This window comes from Microtus pennsylvanicus, chromosome 6 (genome assembly GCF_037038515.1).
Source record: "Microtus pennsylvanicus isolate mMicPen1 chromosome 6, mMicPen1.hap1, whole genome shotgun sequence".
Taxonomy (NCBI): Eukaryota; Metazoa; Chordata; class Mammalia; order Rodentia; family Cricetidae; genus Microtus; species Microtus pennsylvanicus.
In genome coordinates, this window is record NC_134584.1 from 46,423,336 (window position 1) to 46,442,573 (window position 19,238).

The 19,238-nt window shown below is 36.4% G+C and overlaps 1 protein-coding gene across 2 annotated transcripts in view; it reads right to left on the reverse strand.

Moving 5' to 3' along the window:
- Adamts6 (ADAM metallopeptidase with thrombospondin type 1 motif 6) overlaps positions 1-19,238 on the reverse strand; it is a 217,883-nt gene that overhangs the window by 71,643 nt on the left and 127,002 nt on the right. For both annotated transcript variants that reach the window (XR_012910889.1, XM_075976158.1), the window contains exons 15-16: positions 18,368-18,470; positions 1,389-1,522 (exon numbers count right to left, since the gene is read on the reverse strand). Coding sequence is in view for 1 of the 2 variants with exons in the window: in XM_075976158.1 (XP_075832273.1) it covers positions 1,389-1,522; positions 18,368-18,470 (237 nt within the window). In the remaining variant the exon portion in view is untranslated. The remainder of the gene's footprint in view (positions 1-1,388; positions 1,523-18,367; positions 18,471-19,238) is intronic.

Sequence of the window (19,238 nt, forward strand, 5' to 3'; positions counted from 1 at the left end):
TGACCTCTTTCAGGCAATTGTTAGTGCTAGATGCTAATTATGAAGTTCATACCTGAGTAAAATTTTAAAGAAGAAATATCTGTTTCTTGATTAGGAATCAAATTGGCATAAACAAAAGGAGACATAAACATGCAATTTAAGAAGCTAAAATTTCACCTTTCAATTTTGTATTTAATTACAAAAATAAGGGCTTTTAACTTATATATGGCATACATTTTGGTGTCTTAATTTGAATATATGCAATTTAGCCATTGGCACTAAAACAATTTTAAAATAAAATTATAGGTATATTTGTTATCTAAAAACTGTTAGAAAAAATATTTAACTTTAAGATGATAAAGTACCTATACAAATACACGTAAGTAAATACATCTCTCCTTTTTTCTTTACATGCACACACACACTTATACACAAATGCATGCAGACATACACATTCACATACATGTGTATGCGTTAACTGTATCATCAGATCTAGAGACATTTTATCGAAAGGGACTGGGAAATTATGAAGTTAAGCAAAACACTGGTTTTATCTCTTCTTTCTCAGTTTGCATCACTTAGTAATGTGCCTCTTTTCAGGGTAAAACAAGCAAAACAAGTTATGAGAACAGTGGTTTTGTGGCTTTTCTTATTATGATAAGATCCATGGATTTGATCTGACCCTTTCCAAGTTGTCTGGCTAATGCTAAAGTAAATGCTTTAATAAGACTGACTGTGTAATGAAAACCATCATAATGCTTCAAAAGGAGATAAAGTAGGTGGAACATAGCTATTTCACACTTTCTGAAAAAATTATACTATGAAATATATAAAGTCTTCCAGTACGAACATATGGTAGCCACATGAAGAAGAGTTGAATTCTTATTCCCTCTCTTTTCTATTATTTTTTTTATAAACAGAAGGGGAGGATAATGTAAATTAAAGACCAAAAAATGAATACCGTTGGCAATTATTATAAATGCAATTAAAATTCCAGAAGAAATCACCTTTTGCATGGTTCTGCAGTATGTGAATGGGTCATTCTGTGTGTGTGTGTGTGTGTGTGTGTGTGCGTGTGCGCATGCGTGCTGTATTGTTGTTCTTCGTTGGAATTGAATTTATTTAAAATGTAGCTTTAAAAAATTGAACAAAAGGCCAGGCAGTGTTGGTGGACACCTTTAATCCCAGCACTTGAAGAGAGAGACAGGTAGATCTCTGTGAATTTAAGGCCAGCCTGGTCTACAAAGCATGCTCCAGGTCAGTCAGGGCAACTCTGTCTCAAACAAAACAAAACAAAACAAAATAAAAAAATAAAAAATAAAAAAAAATAAAGCCCAAGATAAGCTACTATTTGGGGAAAAAACAAAGTTCTTAAAGATGCCAACAAAGAGAAGTCAAATCTGAGCCACCTTGCATTCTCCGTTGATACAGATGTCCAGTGAGTCAGCATTGCACTGGGTTCCGTCTATGACCGCAGGGGCCCGCTCAGTGTAGAAATTGTAGCCTTCAGCCAGGCAGTTTAATGCACAAGGTTTGACCCCACCTAGACAAACAAAACATAAGTGAAAAAAGTGGAGCTGTTCTCCTAAGAATAATAATGACATTCTTATCAAATCGACATTTCATGTATACACTGGCCCAGAGTATACACTTTAGTGTATAGACTTCTATACTTTTAAAAAACCTTTGTGTTTTTTTTTCTTGTATACACAGGATAAAGGAGTACCTGCTGAGTAGCCTTGCGCTTTAAGCCTTTCAAGTGCACCCACTATATATTACAATAAATCTTAGGTCAAGTGAATCACAGTGAAAGTCACTGAAGTTTTTTTAAGTGTGAAAAGGGAAGTTTTTTTTGTTTTTTTTTTTTTTTTTAAAAAGAGCTAAGGACATAAAATTTTAGGAGATATGAACAATAACTTTTAGAACCAATAAAAATTCTGTTATATATTCTGCCAAATCCCATACGAAAACTCTGCTGTCAATCAACCAGGGGTACTCATTATTAAAACAAAACTAAATCTGTACATGTCTTAAAAAAAATCGTACTCAAAGGAGCTGGAGAATAGAGATGTGAGATCAGCAAAACAGTGATAAAATTAACAATGGCATTACATTTATGCAATTTTATTAGATTAATAAAGGAAGGTAATGTAAAATATTAGATTTTAGTAATTGAAATAACATGTAGTATGTTTTGTGAAAAACATAATAATGGTGATTTTAGCAACTTAGAAATGTATGTGTGCACATATGTGTATGGAGCACATACGCCACAGTGTGTTTGAGTGTGGTTGTCAGAGGACAACTCAAGAAAGTCATTTCTCTCTGTTTACCATGTGGGTCCCAGGGATCACACTCAGGTCATCTGGCTTGGCAACTGAGCTATCTTGATGGCCCAGACATATTTATTTTTATGGTTAATGTGGAAAAATAAACAAAAATCAGCAATCATTGTATCATGATTTTATAATATATTGAAAAAAACAGATATAAATCTGTTTTTTTTTTACTGGAATGGAAATAGCACATGTAAAAACTGTATAAATAAGTGATTACTGATTAAGGTTATGAGTTAAAGTATTTTTATAGCTTTATTTCACAATGTTTAAAACACTAGTTTTATTCTAGTTAGGCTGACAAACTTCTTTTTGAAGTAAAGCACATTGCTTCTAACAAAGAAAATAAAGCACACAATTAAAATTATATTCCGGGGTTTCAATAAAGTTCTTAGAAACAAGGTTTCCAAAGGGTGAAAATAAGTAAAGGAAGAAAGCAAAGTGCATGCTAGGCTCAATAATAAATTAAAGCACATTCCACTAACAAGATCACTGCTCTATGATAAGGGATGCACCAATGTTGTTAGATTTTCTTTAAGTCAAGATGAAAGCACAGATTCTCTTCAATTTAAACGTTTCTGGTTTTTTAGAGGTACCAAACTGTTCTCTATACTATGGTTGGTACCTGAAGATGGTGAAGCAGAAGCAGACTCCGTGTGGCACAATGGATGAGAAAAGTCAGGGGAAAAATAAATATCTCTGTCTCCAAGATGGAATAATAGGAAGACCACTGGGAATCACAAAAGGAGGAGAAGGCAGCTGAAAGTGAGGAGAGACAGACGGGCGGTGTGGGTGTGGGTCTGGGGACTAGCAAACCACCTTATCCTAAGTAGGAGAAGCAGAACCAGGAGCCCCAAGCCAAAGAGGTTTGCTTTCTTCTCTATTAGTCACATTGGGGATTATTCACTGAAATAATAATAAATAAACCAGAGATATCCAAACAGATAGTCAAATTACAACACAGAAACAGAAGAAACATGAGCAAGCATGACATGACACCTCTAAGAGATCACAAATTTAATTATTAAATCTAATGGTACTGAAATGTAGAAATGCCAGTCCAAAGAAAAAAGTCAAAACTACTTCTAAAAGTAATAAAGGACTTCAAGAAAACAAGCAAGCAGCAAGCAGACGAGTAAAGAAAATAATTCAGGATGTAAGATAAGAATGATAGGAGGGGGAGGGGAGTGGGGTGTGGAGAGTGGGGGGAGGGGGAGGGAAAAGGGAGGCGGGGAGGAGGCAGAGTTTTTTTTGTTTTGCATTTTTTTAATTAATTTATTTATTTAAGGATTTCTGCCTCCTCCCCGCCACCGCCTCCCATTTCCCTCCCCCTGCCCCCCATCAAGTCCCCCTCCCTCATCAGCCCAAAGAGCAATCAGGGTTCCCTGACCTGTGGGAAGCCCAAGGACCACCCACCTCTATCCAGGTCTAGTAAGGTGAGCATCCAAACTGCCTAGGCTCCCCCAAAGCCAGTACGTGCAGTAGGATCAAAAACCCACTGCCACTTGTTCTTGAGTTCTCAGTAGTCCTCATTGTCCGCTATGTTCAGATTAAAGACCTCAATATCAGTCCGAACACACTGAACCTGATAGAAGAGAAAGTGGGAAGTACTCTACAACACATGGGCACAGGAGACCACTTCCTACGTATAACCCCAGCAGCACAGACATTAAGGGCCTCATTGAATAAATGGGACCTCCTGAGACTGAAAAGCTTCTGTAAAGCAAAGGACACTGTCCTTAAGACAAAAAGGCAACCCAGTTACTGGGAGAAGATCTTCACCAACCCCACAACTGACAAAGGTCTGATCTCCAAAATATATAAAGAACTCGAGAAACTAGACTGTAAAAGGCTAATCAACCCAATTATAAAATGGGGCACTGAGCTGAACAGAGAATTCTCAACAGAAGAAGTTCAAATGGCCAAAAGACACTTACGGTCATGCTCAACTTCCTTAGCGATCAGAAATTTTTAATAATAATAATAAAAAAATTAGTTTGGGAAATGTGAGATTTTAATATTGCAAAATTTAATAATTTTGATGTTATTTATTAAAATGTTTCAAAGTTAAAAAAATAAGAATGATAGAAGTATAGAGGGAAATTTGCAACATGGATGAGAAACACAGGAAGGAAACTGAGATGGACATTCAGGTATGATACATAAAGTTCTCCAACAAGGTTTAACTGACGATTTCACAGAGATAAATTATTTTCGGGCTTTGGATGTAGCTCAGTGATAGTGTGTTTGCCTAGTATATGTTAGGTACTGAATGAAATCCCTGGTACCACAAAAACAAAAAGGCTACCAAAAGTCAAAGAAAAACGTGCTGAAAGCAGCAAGAGGAGGTTTTATAACATACAAGAAAACTCCATAGGTCTTTCTATGCATTCCCATGAACAAGTATGTGAGAGCAAGGTGATAGATCCAGAGTGTCGAAAGGAAAACACTGCTAGCCATGCATATTTTATCTGATAATGTCTTCTTCAGAAATGTAAGTGTGACCAAGACTTTCCAAGGTGTGTAAGAAGTGAGGGACTTCATAATCACAAGTGGAATCACAGGGGAAAAAATGCCAAAGGTAGTTCTTCAAAATGAAATAAAGAGCTCCTAATTAGTAACATCAAAGTACAAAAATTACAGCTAAAGGTAAGTATTCTATTGAATTCAGAATAATCAGCATGTAACCACCCATAATTCTGAAATAATGGAAAACAGGCAAAAATATTTATACCATCTATAACTATTATTTGTTAATAGATACTGTGGTGGTTAATCTCTGTTGTTTACTTTGCTGGATTAGAATCATCATGGAAGTATGCCTCTTGGGTTATCTATGAAAGTGTTTCTGGAAACGTTTAACTGAGCAGGGCAGGCCCAAACTGAATATGGACAGCATCATCAAATGAGTCAAAGTATGAGACAGAAGACATGGAGAAAGCCAGCTGAGCATGAACATTCATTTTTCCTGTGGGGGTTTGAATAAGAATGGCCCCAAAGGCTCAGATATTTAAATGCTTAGTCACCAGGAAGTGGATGTGGCCTTGTTGAAGGAAGTGTGTCATTGGGGGTGGGTTTTGAGGTTTCAAAAGGCCATGCCAGACCCAGTCTCTCTCTGCCTAAGGATCATGATGTAACTCTCAGTTACTATACCAGCACCTGTCTGCCATGCTCCCCACCACGATGATAATGGACTAAACCTCTGAAAGTGTGAGCAAGCCTCCATTTAAATGCTTTCTTTTATAACAGTCACCTTGGTCATGGTGTCTCCTGACAGCAACAGAACACTGATTAACACATCTCTCTACTGCCTAAGGACAAAATGTGGCCAGTTGCCACATGATCCTGCCAGTAGGCTTTCCTAAAACTGTCAACCAAAATAAATCCTTGTCTTATGGAGTATTTTGTCACAGCAATAAAAAAAAACTTACACAAACACACACACACACCACACACAGACATACACATACACATAAAATGTGTAAATGTTGTAAAATGTGGCATTATAAACAGAAGTCAAGGGAGTTAAAATGTATAAATTCTCTATGCGATCAAATTTAGATTATTGTCAACTTAAAATACATCACTATAATAATAAAATATTTCATGTAATCCTCAGGAAAACCCACAAAGCAAAGCTTTAGTAAATATACATAAGAGAAATGCAAATGGGATTAAAAGAATCTATAAAACAGTCAAAATAACTGACAAATGGTAATAGAAAGTCTTTGTTATAAACATTTATTTTAATTTTAAAGGTGCTTAAATTCATTAATTAAAATATGCAGGGAACACTGAATGAATTTAAGAAAAATTTAAAAAGACTCAAGTCTATATACTTGTACATATAAGCCATTTCAGATTTAGAAACACATAAACTGTAAGAGAAAACATGGAAAAATTCCATGCAAGTAGAAATTAAAAGACAGCAGTAGGAACTATATCAGAAAAAAAGGACACTGAGTGAAAAAAAAGCAAAGTAACAAAGAAAGAGATTATAAAACATTACAGTAGTTAATTAAGCAATTGCAAATTACATTTGCAAATACATATACATTCACCATTGGAGCACCAATACACATAAAACAAATGCCAACAGATCTAAAAGGAGAAATATACATTGAGACAATAAAAGTGAATTTTGATATTCCACTTTTAGCAATGGGTAAATCATCTAGACAGAAAAGCAATGCAGAAATGTTGGAGTTGAGCGTATTGTAGACAAAATAGACACAGCACACTTCATTCAACTATATTAAAAGGTATTTTTTGAAGTGTGTGCAAAATATTCTTTAGAGTACAAAATAGGTTAGAATACAAAAAAATCAATAAATTTAAGATTAGAATAACATCTAGCATCCTCTTCTAGCAGCCATGATTAAGTAGGACTTATGCCAGGGTAAAAAGTATGGTCCAAGATATACAAGTCAATAGATCTATAACATCAATATTAAAAAACAAAGGACAGAAACCTCAAATGATCATCTAAATCAATACAGAAAAAAATTGTCAAAATGCAACCAACTTTTGAATATGAAAACTCTCAATTAGGAGCAGAAGGAAAACATTTTAACACATTCAAGGCCATCCTGATAAATCCATAGCTAACATACCCCATAATTGAGAAAAGTTAAAGACCTTCCCTCTAACTGATGGAGAAAAAGAGGTGCTCATTCTCATCACCTCACATGAACACAGTCTAAGAAATACGAGCCTAGAAAGAAAAGGAGGCAAAAGGCATCCTAACTGCACAGTAAGAAAACTGATTGCTCCCACTGTGATTAGAGAACCCTAGACTCTGCACAAAAATCCTGTTAGAGATAATAAGCAAAAAATGAAAAATCATTCCCAGAATTCTTACAGAATCAGAAAAGACAATGAATAGCCACAGAAATCTTATGCAAGAATAAAGCTCAGAGAATCATACTTCCTGATTTCACACTGTATTTCAGAACTGAAGAAATCAGAATCGAGTGGTGATTTCTAAAACAGGCAATGCAATGAAAAAACATAACAGAAGCCTGTGAAATAAACCCATGCATACAAAGCAAATGATCTTCAATACATTTGACAAGAATGCATAAGGATAATCTCTTAAATAAGTTGTGGTTAAAAAAAATCAGAAATTCATGTGGAAAAAACTGAAATCATAGCCTTATCAGACACCCCACACAGAATTCCCAAAATGGATTAAAGACTTAGAAGGGAGAGCCAGAGCTATAAAACAACCAGAAGAGAACAAGAATAACATTCCATGACATTGGCTTTGGCAGTGGATTTCTGGAAATGACACCTATAGCATAAGCAGAGATGCCAGAATAAACAATTGGGGCTATATAAAAGTAAAACACTTTTTAAAACTGAGAGAGCAATCCCCCAAATGAAAAGATAATCTGTGGAATGCTAAAAAGTATACGCAAGGCATGCATGCAGTGAGGGTCAATACCCAGAATTTATAAGGAACAAGGAAAATTTAGCAAAAACAAGAAGTAATCTAGTTAAAAATTGATCTCAATTAAATAAAATAGACACTTTTCCCAAAAGAGAATATACCCAAGAGATGCCCTATCATACAACAAAAGTTTATGCTGAACTATGTTCATAGCAGCATTGTTTGTTATAGCCAGAACCTGGGAACAACCTAGATGCCCTTCAATGGAAGAATGGATGAAGAAAGTATGGAATATATACATATTAGAGTACTACTCAGTAGTAAAAAACAAGGACTTCTTGAATTTTGCATGCAAATGGATGGAAATAGAAAACACTATCTTGAGTGAGGTAAGCCAGACCCAAAAAGAGGAACATGGGATGTTCTCACTCATATTTGGTTTCTAGCCATAAATAAAGGACATTGAGCCTATAATTAGTGATCCTAGAGAAGCTAAATAAGAAGGAGAACCCAAAGAAAAACATATAGGCATCCTCCTGAATATTATCCTTCATCAGGTGATGAAAGGAGACAGAGACCCACATTGGAGCACCGGACAGAAATCTCAAGGTCCAAATCAGGAACAGAAGAAGAGAGAGCACGAGCAAAGAACTCAGGACCGCGAGGGGTGCACCCACACACTGAGACAATCGGGATGTTCTATTGGGAACTTACCAAGGCCAGCTGGCCTGGGTCTGAAAAAGCTTGGGATAAAACTGGACTCGCTGAACATAGCGGACAATGAGGACTACTGAGAACTCAAGAACAATGGCAATGGGTTTCTGATCCTACTGCACGTACTGGCTTTGTGGGAGCCTAGGCAGTTTGGATGCTCACTTTACTAGACCTGGATGGAGGTGGGTGGTCCTTGGACTTCCCACAGGGCAGGGAACCCTGACTGCTCATCAGGCTGACAAGGGAGGGGGACTTGATTGGGGGAGGGGGAGGGAAATGGGAGGTGGTGGCGGGGAGGAGGCAGAAATCCTTAAATAAATAAATTAATAAAAAAATCTTCTAAATAGACCTGTTAGTCGCGAAGAACTAGAAACTGTTATCAAAAATCTCCCCTCCAAAAAGAGCCCAGGACCAGATGGTTTCAATGCAGAATTCTACCAGAACTTCCAAGAAGAGCTAATACCGATACTCCTAAATGTATTTCACAATATAGAAACAGAAGAGGCATTGCCTAATTTCTTTTATGAAGCTACAGTTACCCTGATACCAAAACCACACAAAGACCCAACCAAGAAAGAGAATTACAGGCCTATCTCACTCATGAATATCGACGCAAAAATTCTCAATAAAGTACTGGCAAACTGAATCCAAGAACACATTAGAAAAATTATCCATCATGATCAAGTAGGTTTCATTCCAGAGATGCAGGGCTGGTTCAACATACGAAAATCTATTAATGTAATCCATCATATAAATAAACTGAAAGAAAAAAACCATATGATCATTTCATTAGATGCTGAAAAAGCATTTGACAAAATTCAACACCCCTTTATGATAAAAGTCTTGGAGATACAAGGGTCATACCTAAACATAATAAAAGCTATATACAGCAAGCCAACAGCTAACATTAAGTTAAACAGAGAAAAACTCAAAGCCATCCCACTAAAATCAGGAACACGACAAGGATGTCCACTCTCTCCATACCTCTTCAATATAGTGCTTGAAGTTCTAGCAATAGCAATAAGACAACATAAGGGGATCAAGGGGATTCGTATTGGAAAAGAAGAAGTTAAGCTCTCGTTATTTGCAGATGATATGATAGTATACATAAGTGACCCCAAAAACTCTACCAAAGAACTCCTACAGCTGATAAACACCTTTAGTATTGTGGCAGGATACAAGATCAACTCCAAAAAAATCAGTGGCCTTCCTATACACTAAGGATAAGGAAACAGAGAGGGAAGTTAGAGAAGCATCACCTTTCACGATAGCCACAAATAGCATAAAATATCTTGGGGTAACTCTGACCAAGGATGTGAAAAATCTATTTGACAAGAACTTTAAGTCTTTGAAGAAAGAAATTGAAGAGGACACCAGAAAATGGAAGGATCTCCCTTGCTCCTGGATTGGGAGGATCAACATAGTAAAAATGGCAATTTTACCAAAAGCAATCTATAGATTCAATGCAATCTCCATCAAAATCCCATCAAAATTCTTCTCAGATCTGAAGAAGACAATAATCAACTTTATATGGAAAAACAAAAAAACCCAGGATAGCCAAAACAATCTTATACAACAAAGGATCGTCTGGAGGCATTACTATCCCTGACTTCAAACTCTACTACAGAGCTACAGTATTGAAAACAGCTTGGTATTGGCATAAAAAAAGAGAAGTCGACCAATGGAATCGAATAGGAGACCCTGACATTAACCCACAAACCTATGAACACCTGATTTTCAATAAAGGATCTAAAAGTATACAATGGAAAAAAGAGAGCATCTTCAACAAATTGTGCTGGCAAAACTGGATGTCAACCTGTAGAAGAATGAAAATAGATCCATATCTATCACCATGCACAAAACTCAAGTCCAAATGGATTAAAGACCTCAATATCAATCCGAACACACTGAACCTGATAGAAGAGAAAGTGGGAAGTACTCTACAACACATGGGCACAGGAGACCACTTACTACGTATAACCCCAGTAGCACAGACATTAAAGACCTCATTGAATAAATGGGACCTCCTGAGACTGAGAAGCTTCTGTAAAGCAAAGGACACTGTCGCTAAGACACAAAGGCAACCCAGTTACTGGGAGAAGATCTTCACCAACCCCACAACTGACAAAGGTCTGATCTCCAAAATATATAAAGAACTCAAGAAACTAGACCGTAAAAGGCTAATCAACCCAATTATAAAATGGGGCACTGAGCTGAACAGAGAATTCTCAACAGAAGAAGTCCAAATGGCCAAAAGACACTTAAGGTCAAGCTCAACTTTCTTAGCGATCAGGGAAATGCAAATCAAGACAACTTTAAGATACCAGCTTACACCTGTCAGAATGGCTAAAATAAAAAACACCAAGGATAGCCTTTGCTGGAGAGGTTGTGGAGAAAGGGATACACTCATCCATTGCTGGTGGGAATGCAAACTTGTGCAACCACTTTGGAAAGCAGTGTGGTGGTTTATCAGGAAATTCGGGATCAACTTACCCCTGGACCCAGCAATACCACTCTTGGGAATATACCCAAGAGAGGCCTTATCATACAACAAAAATATATGCTCTACTATGTTCATAGCAGCATTTTTTGTAAAAGCCAGAACCTGGAAACAACCTAGATGCCCTTCAATAGAAGAATGGATGAAGAAAGTATGGAATATATACATATTAGAGTACTACTCAGCAATAAAAAACAAGGGCTTCTTGAATTTTGCATGCAAATGGATGGAAATAGAAAACACTATCCTGAGTGAGGTAAGCCAGACCCAAAAAGAGGAGCATGGGATGTTCTCACTCATATTTGGTTTCTAGCCATAAATAAAGGACATTGAGCCTATAATTAGTGATCCTAGAGAAGCTAAATAAGAAGAACCCAAAGAAAAACATATAGGCATCCTCCTGAATATTAACCTTCATCAGGCAATGAAAGGAGACAGAGACCCACATTGGAGCACCGGACAGAAATCTCAAGGTCCAAATCAGGAGCAGAAAGAGAGAGAGCACGAGCAAAGAACTCAGGACCGCGAGGGGTGCACCCACACACTGAGACAATCGGGATGTTCTATTGGGAACTCACCAAGGCCAGCTGGCCTGGGTCTGAAAAAGCCTGGGATAAAACCGGACTCGCTGAACATAGCGGACAATGAGGACTACTGAGAACTCAAGAACAATGGCAATGGGTTTCTGATCCTACTGCATGTACTGGCTTTGTAGGAGCCTAGGCAGTTTGGATGCTCACCTTACTAGAACTGGATGGAGGTGGGGGTTCCTTGGACTTTCCACAGGGCAGGGAACCCTGATTGCTCTTCGGGCTGAGGAGGGAGGGGGACTTGATTGGGGGAGGGGGAGGGAAATGGGAGCCGGTGGCGGGGAAGAGACAGAAATATTTAATAAATAAATAAATAAATTTAAAAAAATAAATAAATCTAAAACAAGCAAACAATTAACCTTAGAGCTGAAAAATAAAAAAAAATAATAAATATATATGGCCCATAGGTACTTGGGAAAGTGTGGTGTTTTTTTTCACTAAGCACTAGAAAACACTTGCCAAAACCACAGTGAGGTCTTACCTCACAACTACCAGAAACCTATTGGTTAAAAGTCACAGAATAAGAAGTGGTGGCAAGAATTTTGAGAAAAGGGAGTCTTTCTACATCATTGCCAGGAGCGCAAGTTAGTAGTGGCATAAAGGAAAACATTATAGAGGTTCTTCAAAGATTAAAGGCAACACTACATTACATCCTAGCACTTTGGCTTTTGGGTAAATCTCCAAAGAATATAAAATTGCTATCTCAAAGCTTTCACTAATTCTCATTTTCACTGCTGTATTATTTCACAAAAGCCATAATATAAAGAGAACCCTAGTGTCTCTCAACAGGTGAATAGATACAGAAATGGTGAGATATACAAACAGACACAATATATTTTAGACATGAACATGTATAATACAAGAATACCTGAAATTCAGCCTTCTTAAAGAAATAATTCCTAACATTTGAGACAATAGAAAAACTTACAAAACATTATTATAAGTGAAATAGGCCATTACAGAAAGACAAATCTTGTGTGATTTCACCTAAGTAGAATCTAAAAAGTTCAAGCTTAGAAAAACAGAAGGGAGAAAGATGGTTATCAGAAACTGGCTAAGATGGAAAAAATTTTTGTCAAAGGGTAAAAAATTAAAATTTTAAGAGAAATTCTGGAAATACTGTAGTTAATAGTAATGTATAAATACTAGAAATTTGTTCCATACACATAAAATTTGATTCAGGTCTTAGGCCTTCTCCACACATAAAAAGGAAGAAATGTAGGCAGAGACTGCCTGTTGGTTCACGGCTGCCCAGACCTGAATAATCAAACAGAAGCTATAGTAATTATAACACTGCTTGGTCTTCTTATTAACTAACTCTTACATCTTAAATTAACCCATTTCTATTCAACTGTGTATGGGCACCAGGCTGTGGCTTACTGGTAAGGATCTGGCGTCTCACTCCCTCTGGAAGCTACATGGCATCTGTCTGACTCCGTCTACTTTCTCTCTATATCTCTGTTTGGACTTTCTGCCTGCTTTACTCTATTAAGCCATTGACTGAAAGAGCTTCATTAGTAACCAATGGGAATAAAGCACATTCACAGCACACAGAGGGGATGCCACATCAGAGACCCATGTGAATCAGTGATAGCTAGTTCACTTAGAACTATTTTACATCGTACACATGCATAAAAACATCATCTTAGCCTATGTACAATTTATCAATTATTCCTCAAGGAAGCTAATGAAAAAGGGGCATAATTATTCATGAAAGAAAGACCCAAGGGACCAATAAGATGGCTCGATGAATAAAGGTGCTTCTTTCCTTGTGACCTGAATTTTACCCCTGGAACTCAGAGTGGAAAAAGAGAACTGACTCCCACATATTTGTCCTTTGATCTCCACACAAAAGCCAATACATGCACATAACAGCACTTTCACATACATATACACACATACTGATAGTAAGTAACTTTACAAAGAGGGGACTGGAGATGACTCTTTAGTTAAAGACCTTATCAACCAATTAGCTTAAATTATAGCTCATTACAAATTTAGAGCTAATGCTCTATGCAACAGCTATAAAAATAGCAAACATTAAATCTCTGAGTAATTTCAGATATTTCTGAGACAATCTTATATGTATATAAACCTAAGAAAATATATTCAAAAACAAGAGGAAGCTGAGCCATATAATCAGCACAGACTGAACATACTTCTGCCTACAGCTGGTACAACAAGAGCAGAAAAAAAATTTTGAAAGAATACAAACGATTACATTCCACTCTCAAGCAGGCTGCCCTCACGGATATGTATGAGAACACTGTATCCAATAATTGCAGAAAACAGACCAGTTTTACACACACACAGAGCGCTCATGGGGAATACAGGAGATTCACTGATCCTACTGTGACTAAATAATAGAAACTCTCAAGGAGTCCCTAAATGTAGAGGCAAAAGAGATAGGTGCCATCATGAACATATATGAAAGAATAAAACTTACTGGTAAAAGAGATGTACAGATGAATCAAATTTTATCACTGTGAAAAACCACCAACCCACAAGACTAAAGAGTATAAGAAGTAAGGATATGCCATCAGATCACAAGGTAATTGGCAAAATGACTGAATCAAGTTTTTATCAAAAATGACCTTAAATTGACTAATATCTGTAATAAAAAGACTTAATGTAGTTGAGCAGATTTTTAAAAAGACTTGTCAATATTCTCCCTTCACTAGTAATGATACATACAGATGTACATAAAAAGCTAAAAAGAGAGACTTCATACAAACAGAAACCAAAAGTGAACAGAAGTAGCTATATTTTCATCAGCAAACAGACTTTAATTTAAAAACCTATAAAAGGAATCATGGTCACTATATAGTTCTAATGAATAGACCATCAAATAAGAGGAAATAACAGTAATAAATAAATAAATAAATAAATAAATCCAGTCTATATCATCCAATTCCACAATACAGCAAATGAACCTGATAGACATTTACAGAACATTTCATCAATATCTAGGAAATACACATTTTTATAGCATAGGGAACATTCTCAAGGATAGACCCACAAAATCTATTAAAATTGATAGGTAAATTAACTAATATTGGGGTAGATAAAATGAAGAAAAGTAGCACTTTATACCACTAATATACATTTGATGAGAAAATGCAATCATAATTACCATAGTCTTTCCCTGCACTCTTACTCTCTTTCCTACACACACACACACACACACACACACACACACATTCAGAGAGAGAGAGAGAGAGAGAGAGAGAGAGAGAGAGAGAGAGAGAGAGAGAGAGAGAAGGGGGGGATACATTTAAATTATATGGTGTAGGCCTGTAGGCTACAAAACAAGACCTTGCTGCAAAAATTATAATAATAAAATAAGCAAAAAATGCAATAATAAACAAAAAGGTGTGTGTGGCCGCATGCAATGATATTCCAGTACTTTTGAGAGTGAGGTAGGATGATCATGAGTTTGTGCTCAGCCTGAGTTACAAAGAAAGACCCTATTACAAATAAAAACAAAACAAATGGTCAAATAACCTGATTTAAAAATGGGCAAAAGGCTAGATATCTCTTACCTTCACACAGATACTATCTCATCTCAGTTAGAGCAGATATCTTTAAAAATGCAAAAAGTAACCAATATTAATATGGTGTGGAGAAAAGAGCTCTTAGGCATGATGGCTAGGGATGTAAATTCATATAGCAATTATGACAAATAAAATGGAAATGCATCAAACAATAAGAAGTAGAATCATGATAGAAAGCCAATAATATTAATACTGTCTATGTTAAAAGGAGCTGAGATCCTTGATCAAAAACACACCTGCATATATGCTCATTACAGCACTACTCCCTATACAGAACAAATGAAATCAATAAAGATGCCTGCTGATAGATGATTGAAGTTTTTAGTGTGGCATTTAAACTTGGTGGAATATTATTCATCTATGGAAAGAATGAAGCACATCATTTGTAACAACACTGATAGAACATTATATTGGAGTAAAATAAGACAGGCAGACAAAAGTAGATGTCACATGTTCATATTCATCTGTAAAGAGAAAAAGTTGATCACATTGAATGAACGATGGTCACTCTAAGATAGAAGAAGTTATGGGGCAAGGGAAATGGAGAAAAGTTGGATAACAGATGTCAAAATAGGAGAAATTAGTTCTCCCAGTCTCTGTAAGATAACTATGTCTATGACAACTTGTTATATGCCTCAAAATAATTAGAGAAGAGTTTGAAGGCCCTTAACACATAAATAATAATAGTGTGTGCTTCCTGTCATCCCGATATGATCATCAAATTCCCCAAATGACGAACCATACTGCACCACATAAGTATAAATAGATATCAATCAAAAATAAATTAATACAATTAAAATTGATTTTAAAAGGAAAACAATTTTGAGAAAAACATATATAAACAACAACAACACACAAACAGCCAAGTACATGAAAGAATGTTCAACACAATCATCTGAAAATTCAAACTAACTTCCAGGAAAACACCAAATACTGGTTAGGATGTTGGAGTATATAGAATTCTCAGATACTGTTGGTGGGAGTGCATTATGGTACAATCCTTTTTTCTTTGTTTGTTTTGTTTTGTTTTTTGAGACAGGGTTTCTCTGTGTTGCTTTGGAGCCTGTCCTGGAACTAGCTTTTGTAGACCAGGCTGGCCTCGAACTCACAGAAATCCTCCTGCCTCTGTCTCCCAAGTGCTGGAATTAAAAGCGTACACCACCACTGCCTGACGGTACAATACTTTTTTAAAAACATCAGGCAATTTTTTTAAAAAGCCAGGTCTCGCCTATGCTATTGTATAGTATTTCACCCCTGTTCATTCAATCAAGAGAAAGGGAAACATATGCTCATAAAAGACCTGAATAGAAAAAAGAAATTTAAAAAGAAACCTGAATAGAACCATTCACACCAGCTTGCTCACGCTTGACAAATGAAAACTAAAACCAAGCCAGGCATCCATATACAGCAGAAAGCAAAACAAAGTGATTACTACAGAAGAATACCACTCAGCAATAAAAAGATTAAACTACTGCATATCACAACAAGGATCAATATAAAAGCACTGGTAGAAGGAAGTCTTGCAGAAATAGTAATGGACAAGACTAGCTATATGAAGTTCTTGGGCAGGCATAATTAAAGAATGCAAGAAAAATGAGCAATGTTTACCCCTTAGAGAGTTGACTACAGATGTAAAGAACTATGAAGACTGTTTTGGGACTAAGCTTTATGTCCTCTACAAATGTCTATGTTCAAAGCCGAAGCCCAATATGATGTTATTTGATAAGGGAGCCTTTGGGAATTAGGTCCTTATGAATTGAATTAGTGTCCAGGAGCTTCTCTCTCTTGTGTCATGGCAGATACAAACAGAAGATGGTAGTCTGCAACCCAGAAAAGGTCACTCTCTACAATTCACCCCTCCGTACATCCTGATATTTGGTTTCCAGCTTCCAAAACCGGGATAGTCAATGTCTGTTGCTTAAGACTGTTAGTCTATGAAAAACAGTTTTAGATCTGAACCAGTAAGGACTAGGGTAATTTTGGAAGTAATGGTGACTTTCTGTATCTCACTCAGGCTTCATGGATATATGCAGTTGCCAAAAATTCAGAGAGAACACAGGTAAGATACATGCATCTCATTGTCCATATTCTATGGCCAAAGAAAAACTGAGCAAACAACTGAATGATGGCCAATGGTACATATGCCAAAGCATTCAGAAGAAAATGGCTACAGGTTAATTTAAATGCATCAAAACCAGCATGATTAATAAGTGGCTAGAGAGATGAGCATACATGTGTATAATAAAATAATAAAGGTAAAATATTGGTAGTCAGTACATAGGTCTTACGCTCAAAAAAGTTTTTTAAGTACTCTGTTCTTGTGTAATTTTAAAGCAAAATTATATAACACAGTACTTTTCATGGTACATTAAAATTTTCCACACAACAAAATGTAGTTTATATTTTGAAAAAAACTTCATCTTTTTAATGGCAAATATTAGTCTTTGATACATATCCAAACTAAGTAGCAAAAATGCTTTCAGACAAGGAAAAACATTTAATATAGCAGGTGTGTTGGTACACATTGCAAATCCAGCACCCAGGAAGCTCAGTCAATGAAAGTAAATTTAAAGCAAACCTAAGCTACACAGCAAAAAAATTTTTCTCAAAAATAAAGCAAAACAAGAAAAACCTTACCCAGAACAAAACTTAAAATACGGCCATCAAATTAGCTCAATGGGTACAGATACTGACCACCAAGCCTTTGGACTTGAGTTCAGTCCCCGGACCTGACAAGGTGAAAGGATTAAACTGACCTCTGGAACTTATCCTCTGACTTCCACATAAGAGTCCTGGGGAAATGTGTTCATGTGTGCATACACAATAACTTCTAAAAACGAAAAACTGAAAGCAAATCAACAATAGATCTTTAGAAAGATCACTAGCCTTTGACTCAGAAAAAAAAATAAATAGGTTTCCTTTTTTCTTTGGAGTTCATTGAGTAGATTTATGTCGGCATATTTTGTTTTAAGGGGATAATTGCAAATATTCAATGATTATAATTTATACCTGGAAAGTCTCAAGCAGAGCTCATATTTTATGAGTTTTACATGATTACATACTTTCTAGGACTTTTAAAAACTTTTTAAAGAAAATTAGTTTTATAATATAATTTTTAATAATTTGTAAACTGTTGCATATAAACTATCACAGGGAAGCTAAAATATAAGACTTGGAAAATAACATATGCATTTTCTTGCTTTGACCTGCAAACACTGATTCTAGCTACTACGTCCATGAAGGTCTGCATGTGAATATCGCAAAGCTCTCGAGCACGAGTGCTCTGCCGGGTCATACGTTACCTCCAGTATAGGGTTTCCAGTTATAATGCTTTCCCCGGAAAGGCATACTGTCAAAGTCTGCACACTGTTTTTCTCGAAAATCTCGGGAACCCAAAGGGCATGGCTAAAATAAAATAAAATCATAAATGGTACCATTGTTGTAAAATGCCAAAAACCAAGGGACAGCGTCCCTAAAATTCGTATTTACTGACTGCTGCCCTATCTCCTCTGGGTGTCATTTGACTTTTTTTTTTTTTAAAAAAACCATTTTACAATACAACTCACACGGAGGTGTCTGAGCTGCCCATCTAGGTGAGAAGAAATAACTGCAGTGACTTAAACCGAATGCTAGAAAGTTGCCACAGAAGTTTTCATGTGTTGCAGCCATCATACCTCCTTACAGAGACATGCGGAAACCAGACAAGAACCTAGAACACAAGGCCCCTAGGTAACAGTGCCTGAAGCCCAGGTGTCATGACTTGCTCTAGATTTACGTGAAGGCACCAGGATGCCAAGCACTGAGACAGCATCTTGCTTGTAAATCGCCATTTGTACCCTGATCAGTGCAGACGCTTCCTGATGAAAACCAGAAGTTGAACTGGGAAAAATGCTAGGATTCAACTCCAAGCACCTTCAAATTCAAGAGGTTTGGACTTATTAAAATGTAAATTTCACCTTTTAACATCACAGAAAATGAAATGATAAATTGGTACCAAATGTGCACATGTTTTTAAGGGGAAAGGAAATGGTAAGAAAACAATAACTGGTTATAAAAGTTTGGAATGTTTCTTTTACCTGAAAATTTTAGAGAAAAAACCCTGCCAATCTAACTAGGTCTAAATTACAAATGCCACAGTCATCTCTTACTCAACTCTTAAGTACACAAAGACAG